Source organism: Centropristis striata, chromosome 22, assembly GCF_030273125.1.
Source record: "Centropristis striata isolate RG_2023a ecotype Rhode Island chromosome 22, C.striata_1.0, whole genome shotgun sequence".
Taxonomy (NCBI): Eukaryota; Metazoa; Chordata; class Actinopteri; order Perciformes; family Serranidae; genus Centropristis; species Centropristis striata.
In genome coordinates this window covers 31,468,184-31,476,009 of record NC_081538.1, presented here as the reverse complement: position 1 = coordinate 31,476,009, position 7,826 = coordinate 31,468,184, and the positions used below count along the sequence as shown (strand labels likewise).

Here is a 7,826-nt window from a genome sequence, read left to right as displayed (position 1 = left end):
TTTGCTTTGTCACCATTAAAAATCAAACCACCAGAGTTTTATCAGCTCCAGGCATCGATACAATTGTCTAAGATCAATTCTCAGACTCAGACGTGTGGACTTCACGCTGACTCAAATTTGTGTACACGAGCTGAGAGCAGACGCGAGATCTGATCGTACCCTCCGCTCACGTCCAAATTGATAAATGCCGAGGCTTGCGTATAAATCATCTTACGCCCACTTTACGCTCACTTTCTGACGTACGCTCGTTTGATAAATGAGGGCCAGTGAGAGCTGCTGTCTGTCCACCTGTCCACACCTGAGTGTGTCCACCTGTCTGTCTGTCTGTCTGTCTGTCTATACCTGAATGTCCACCTGTCTGTCTGTCTATACCTGAGAGTCTCCAGTCTCCAGTGTGGATCCTTCAGTCCAGCAGACAGAAGTTTCTCTCCTGAGTCTCCTGGATGATTGTAGCTCAGGTCCAGCTCTCTCAGATGGGAGGGGTTGGAGCTCAGAGCTGAGGCCAGAGAAGCACAGCCTTCCTCTGAGATCATACAGCCTGACAGACTAAACACACACACACACACACACACACACGGCCACCATTAACTCTCTAAAAAAAGAGTATTTATTTGCTAGATGTTCATTATTGTAACAGTCTAAGACACTAATGGAGCTAATAAGCAGACAACTGTTAACATAGTGGGTTTACTTCTAAAAACAGTTTAATTCTGACCTGAGAGTTTCCAGCCTGCAGTGTGGACTCTTCAGTCCAGCAGAAAAATGCTTCACACCTGAATCCTTCAGGTCGTTGTTACTCAGGTCCAGGTCTCTCAGACTAGAGGACTGGGAGCTGAGGACTGAGGACAGAGCTTCACAGCTTCTCTCTGAGAGGTTACAGCCACTCAGCCTGGAGAGGAATCAGCAAAACATGAGAGAACAAATAGAAACTACATTTAATCTGGATAATGATGTGTGCACCTACAGAGCTTTGTTGGAGGCTTTGACCACTGGCAGCAGCCTCAGAAGAGCCTCCTCTGAAGCAGAGTATTTCTTCAGGTCAAACACGTCCAGATCTGATCCTGATGACAGTAAGATGAAACCCAGAGCTGACCACTGAGCAGGAGACAGTTTATCTGTGGAGAGACTTCCTGATCTCAGGGACTGTTGGATCTCCTCCACTAGAGACCGATCATTCAGTTCATTCAGACAGTGGAACAGGTTGATGCTTCTCTCTGGAGAACGATTCTCACTGATCTTCTTCTTGATGTACTGGGATGTTTTCTTGTCGGTCTGTGAGCTACTTCCTGTCTGTGTCAGCAGGCCCCTGAGGAGAGTCTGATTGGTCTCCAGAGAAAGACCCAGGAGGAAACGGAGGAACAAGTCCAGGTGTCCGTTTGGACTCTGTAAGGCCTTGTCCACAGCACTCTGGTAGAGAGGAATTGATTTGCCCTCGAACAATTCAGACCACCAGGAGGTTGATTGTTCTTCTGTCATCAGATCGACTCCAGAGTTGATGAAGGTCAGATGGACATGAAGAGCAGCCAAAAACTCCTGAACACTCAGATGGACGAAGCAGAACACCCTGCCCTGGTACAGTCCTCTCTCCTCTCTAAAGACCTGTGTGAACACTCCTGAGTATACTGAGGCTGCTCTGATATCGATGCCACACTCTGTCAGGTCTGAGTCATAGAAGATCAGGTTTCCTTTCTGCAGCTGATCAAAAGCCAGTTTTCCCAGAGACTTGATCATCTTCTTGCTTTCTGGACTCCACTGTGGATCTGTCTCAGCTCCTCCATCGTACTTGATGTTCTTCACTTTGGACTGAACCACCAGGAAGTGGATGTACATCTCAGTCAGGGTCTTGGGCAGCTCTCCTCCCTCTCTGGTTTTCAACAGATCCAGAACTGTAGCAGAGATCCAGCAGAAGACTGGGATGTGGCACATGATGTGGAGGCTTCGTGACGTCTTGATGTGGGAGATGATTCTGCCGGCCTGCTCCTCATCTCTGAATCTCTTCCTGAAGTACTCCTCCTTCTGTGGGTCAGTGAACCCTCTGACCTCTGTCACCATGTCAACACAGTCAGCAGGGATCTGATTGGCTGCTGCAGGTCGTGTGGTTATCCAGAGGCGAGCAGAGGGAAGCAGTTTCCCCCTGATGAGGTTTGTCAGCAGCACATCCACTGAGGTGGACTCTGTGACATCAGTCAGGATCTCAGTGTTGTGGAAGTCCAGAGAAGGTCGACACTCATCCAGACCGTCAAAGATCAACACAACGTGGAACTCTTCAAACCTGCAGATTCCTGCTTCTTTGGTTTCAGTAAAGAAGTGATGAACAAGTTCCACCAAGCTGAGCTTTTTCTCTTTCAGCACATTCAGCTCTCTGAAAGTGAATGGAAATGTGAAGTGGATGTCCTGGTTGGTTTTGTCTTCAGCCCAGTCCAGAGTGAACTTCTGTGTTAAGACTGTTTTCCCAATGCCAGCCACTCCCTTTGTCAGCACTGTTCTGATTGGTTCATCTCTTCCAGGTGGGGCTTTAAAGATGTCTTCTTGTCTGATTGTTGTTTCTGGTCTGTCTGGTTTCCTGGATGCTGTTTCAATCTGTCTGACCTCATGTTCATCATTGACCTCTGCAGTCCCTCCCTCTGTGATGTAGAGCTCTGTGTAGATCTGATTCAGAAGGGTTGGGTTTCCTGCTTTAGAGATCCCCTCAAACACACACTGGAACTTATTCTTCAGGTTAGACTTCAGATTACGTCGGCACATTGTAGCACCAGTTCCTGAATGAACAAATTAAATTAAATCAGCGAGAGTATCCTGTAGAAAATCAGAGAATCTAAACATTTAATTGTGTCTGTGTAGTTTTTGCTCCTGTGTCCATTTTATTGAGCTCATGAGTTGAGGACGAACAGCTTCTGATCTGATGCAGATGTGTCCAGCATATTTACTGCAGCAATTATAAATGTAAGCTTTGCCCATGTTGCCTCCATTTTATCTTTCATCATGTTACATTTTAAAGAAATCCACTTACTGCTCTTTAGACAGTCAGCCAGCTCCTCCTGCTTCATTCTTCTCAGGAAGTTAATTGTGATATTCAGAAACTCCTCTCTGCTTCTCCTCCTCTGCTCTTCATCCTCATCCTCCAACACCTCATCATCCTCCCTCTGACTCTCTAAGCATTCTGGGTAATCTGGACTCAGAACTTTCTGGATCTTCTTCAGCTCGTTCTTTACAAAAGTGACGATGTTCTCCTCCAGCAGCTGGAACAGAATGATAAACTGAACATTTAGTTAAAAGCTCACATGTCATTCATCTGTCAGTCTGAAGGTTGCTGGTCCAAACAGAGCAGCACCATGAATGGTAGATAAACATTAATCTGTAGTTTATAGTGAAAGGTTTGTTTGTACATGCACACACCATAAATATGGAGTCCAGGTCTGTTTGATGCTGTGGGTCAGACTGACCGCTGAGGCCCTCTGAGCTCTCCTGCTGAACTCTGCAGAGAGAACATCAAGTGTAGGAACATTTAATGACATACATATGTAAATGGCTTTCTAAAGGAGATCTGAGATGATGACACAATGACAGAACTGTTGCTCAGGAGGAAGAGTGGCTGGTATATGGCTGGTGTATGATGATCCTTTAAAAAAAATACATGCAGGCCCCATCAGAAATATTGGTGTCACTCTGTGAAGGCTTTGAGAGTTCAGCGAGGGGTTCAAGCAACAGTATTATGACGCAAATAAAGCTAGGCATCCTAATAACAAATAGGGGGAAGGAGAAATGACAACATTATTTCCGGGCCTATGAGTTGTTATTTTTTTCGAACAGTGAGCAACAAGTAGTCCCCCAAAGAGGAATTGTGAAGGAGGAATCTGTATGGTATATAAAGTAAAGCCCAACAGAGAATTCTTTAGTCAATCCTGGTCTGGACAATTGACTCTGGTTTATGTCTTCTGTATGAGAATAAACTCTACTGCATCAAACTCTGATCATCTCCTGAGTACCTTTTGCGGCTGCATTTTGTATCAAGTTTTTGGGGAAAGAATTGGTGCATATGTTTCTGTATCAGTGGACCAGTGCCCTCATCTGGCCCAGGCTTGGTCCACGACACTTTTACACAACAGGGGTCTGACCAAGGTGGGCAGTGTCACCTGGGAGAAGGAGTCCACCATGAAGAGAACTGAAACACCCAAAGACACCACATCACATCACTGATGTGTTAAAGTGCATAGTTGGGTATATCCCAAACCATCAAGTCTTGTTTAGCTAGTGACGCCTGAAGACAGACTTGGAGACAAACAACAGGTTGGTGATGACTGGAGGGAAAGCTGGCAGCAGGAAGGTTAGCTACCCAACCTGCATGTTCACTGAGGAAGAACTCCATGGAGCTGCAGACAGACCTTCAAGCAGATACTTGGGGATGAGCACCTCAGCGAGATGGATTGCAGGACAAGGATTTTTACAAAGACATTATTTTAACAAGTATGACATACGTCTGCAGTGAGACCTGCAGCTGTGCCTCAGGAAGTAGAGCTGGTCGTTCACTAATCACATGTTTGTAGGTTTTTATAGCTCAAGTCTCCTGAATCCACATTGATGACTGGTAATATCAGTGCGTTCATCCTTAACTTCAGTGAGCTGAATCACTTCCCGGACAATGTCTTCACACTGACAGTTCAGACGGGTATAACTAAAGCTTTCACCATCACAGTGGTATTTTTCTGTATTGTAAAGTTTGATCAAGGCAGTTGACACAACAGATGGATCCAATTAAAAGCATTTATTCTGAAAATGCCTTCCTAAAACAAAGGCATGACTCTTTTTTTTTTTATAACAAAGATGTTTTTTTTGACCTAAATATCATATATTCAAAATTTGGATCAGTTTCTTTGTGTTTTCTTAAAAACCTGGTAAAAATACTTATGCTATTATTTAAGAGATTGTCAAAAATGTACTATATTACCTCCTACTCAGTTTAAACATTTAAGTTTCATTACATTTGATGAAGGCTGTGCAATAACTTGTGTAGGACTCAGATCACAAAGTCTTGGAGCTGGACATGAGATCTAATAGTGACCTGTACAACAATGACTGTGACCAACCACTGGCATGCAGCGATGACTTTGTTAGTTCAGAGAATTCATACAATACATTTTTTTAAATTAAGTTTAAAAGTATCCTGCATTTAATCAAAAAATAAATCTTTTGCCACATTGACGACAAAAGTTCTGAGCGAGTCAGACATCAACAAATTTCAGTTTTAAATTCTTACCTTCCATCAGCAGCTTGTCCAACTTTAAAGTTCTCAGGAAGACCCATAGACCGGTCACACTCTTCATGGACACACAGCTGGGTTCAGGCCCAGATCCAGGTTGTTCAACTTTAAAGTTAAAAAGGGAAACCCATAGACCGGTCACTCTTCATGGACACACAGCTGGGTTCAGATCCAGATCCAGGTTGTCCAACTTTAAAGTCAATAAGGCGATCTGTAGACCGGTCACTCTCTTCATGGACACACAGCTGGTTCAGGTCCAGATCCAGGTTGTCCAACTTTAAAGTCAATAAGGCGATCTGTAGACCGGTCAACTCTTCATGGACACACAGCTGGGTTCAGGTCCAGATCCAGGTTGTCCAACTTTAAAGTCAATAAGGCGATCTGTAGACCGGTCACTCTTCATGGACACACAGCTGGGTTCAGGTCCAGATCCAGGTTGTCCAACTTTAAAGTCAATAAGGCGATCTGTAGACCGGTTCACTTCTTCATGGACACACAGCTGGGTTCGGGTCCAGGGTCAGGTTCAGGTTCAGGTCCAGGTTCAAGGTCCAGGTCTCACCTGCTGCATTCTAGTAAAAAAGAGAGTGGTTAATAATGTTCCTAAAAGGTAATCACATCAAAGATTCTGACTCATTTTATTTGAATAATCAGTTTTATTTTATATGGAGAAGAGTCCTGGGGCCCTCATGTATCAAAGAGTGCATAGCTTTATACTGAAAGATGGTCTACTCCTAAAACTAGAGAAGTACGTACACAAACTCAGCTCCACATGTATCAAAATGTGCTATACGCCAGGTTCAGCGCACCATTTCCGTGATACATACCAACCAGCGTGGAACTGAGCGCACATGCACGAGCCACCAACCACGCCCCGGCTCCTCCCGAAAATGAATATGCCCATGACATGCAAATAACTATAAATCACCAGCATGCCCGCTGATTATAAAAAAAAAAAGGCAAATCAACTTGCTGCCACTGCAGCGAGTGTGGACATGGTGATCTCCGAGGAGGCAGGAAAATGTACTTTTTGTTACCTCAGGTCTGGGATCAGCAACAAGGAGTCACTGTGGCTGTTAACCAGCTGGATCAGAGACCTGCACCATGACAGAAGGTCCCTCAACACACGTTCCTTCTAAACTCCACCGTTATTCGTTTTTTTCAGGAGCCGTTAGAGCTGCCAGTGCGTAATGCTGCCAATATCATTTTTACGCATCAGTTTATAAGCCACACTTTAACTTGTTGTCCCAATTAAACATCACATACGGGATCAAATATGCACCACATCTGAATTATTCTGAAAGGATTTCCCACACACGTTTTTTCTCTGGAGAGAGGGATCTGTGGTCATGGGATCGCTGTGACCTGCAGCGTTAACATCTCCATGTTAAACCAAAGGCGGAAAACAATCGACGTCGGGACTTTTGACACAGTAATTGAGGCAGGTTATCTGTGGTATTTGTGCGCTCCATATTAATCAGAATCAGAAATACTTTATTGATCCCCGGAGGGAAATTTGGTATATATACAATAAACGCAGCCGTTGATACATGAGGCCCCTGGACAGTTAGAGATCCCTCATCTCACCTCTGAGCTTTGGTCTGGCTGTCATGTTCCCCACACAGAGTGGTTTCAGAGGGAGGGTACTCCCCTCCTCTCTGTCCTCACACTGATCCATAGCAGAGTCCACACCTGCAGGGAGAGATTCACTCTGTCACTGCAACAACAACAACAACAACAACAACAACAGCAATATTTCAAAGTCACAGAGTCTTTGTATTTGCAGCTCTTGAGGAAATACACATATGGAAGTGGTTACAAATAACTCAACTAGTTAACTATGACCTCAGTTAGCTTACAAGTAGCTTTATGTTAGTATACTACTAGCTTACAACTAGTTAAACTGGGTTGAACAATTAGCTTACACTCAACAGCTTGTTTACAACTCACTCAATAACAAGTGAATGGTGTTATAATGAGCTTTAAAACTAGCTTAACTACTTTACAACCACTAGAAATAACTCAGCAGGTATATAATTAGCTCAATAACGATACAAGCTAATCAATTAGCTAGCTAGCAACTGGTTTACAAACTAACTTACAATGTCCTACTATTTTACCAGCTTGCCAATAGCTTATAGCTAGCTAAACTCATAAACAACTACATCAATTAGCTTACTACTAGCTCAACTAGTTTACAAATATTGTCCCAGCAAGTTTGTAACTAACACCCAAGTTAACTAGCTTACAACTAGTTTACAATCAGCAGTATCAGTTAGGTTACACCTGTTTTACAACTAGCTGACAGCAAGTTAACAACTGACTCACAGCTTACTGGTTTAAGACCAGCTCAACTAGAAACTAACTGAACAAGTTAAAAATTAGCTCAATTAGCTTACAGGTAGCTCAGCTCGTCGTATAACTAGCATCTAACTCTAAGTTAGCTCAACAAATTTACAACTATCATATAAATAATGGTGAGCCAGAGTACTCAGCTTATTCAACAAGCCAAGCAACTAGTTTACAGCTGGTTAAAACTATACCTGTATGCTAGTTGAGCTATACAACAAGT

General features: G+C 43.6%; 1 protein-coding gene across 2 annotated transcripts in view; it reads right to left on the bottom strand.

The window, feature by feature from the left end:
• LOC131960679 (NLR family CARD domain-containing protein 3-like) overlaps window positions 1-5,687 on the bottom strand; it is a 10,586-nt gene extending 4,899 nt beyond the window's left edge. The window contains exons 1-6 of one of the 2 annotated variants that reach the window (XM_059325945.1): window positions 5,588-5,687; window positions 3,397-3,473; window positions 3,011-3,239; window positions 965-2,759; window positions 716-889; window positions 373-546 (exon numbers count right to left, since the gene is read on the bottom strand). In XM_059325945.1, the coding sequence (XP_059181928.1) occupies window positions 373-546; window positions 716-889; window positions 965-2,759; window positions 3,011-3,239; window positions 3,397-3,473; window positions 5,588-5,660 (2,522 nt within the window). In that variant the 5' untranslated portion in view covers window positions 5,661-5,687. Of the gene's footprint in view, window positions 1-372; window positions 547-715; window positions 890-964; window positions 2,760-3,010; window positions 3,240-3,396; window positions 3,476-5,254; window positions 5,480-5,587 lie in introns of those variants that run through there. The other variant, XM_059325944.1, reaches the window with a different exon arrangement.
• Window positions 5,688-7,826: the final 2,139 nt, after the last annotated feature.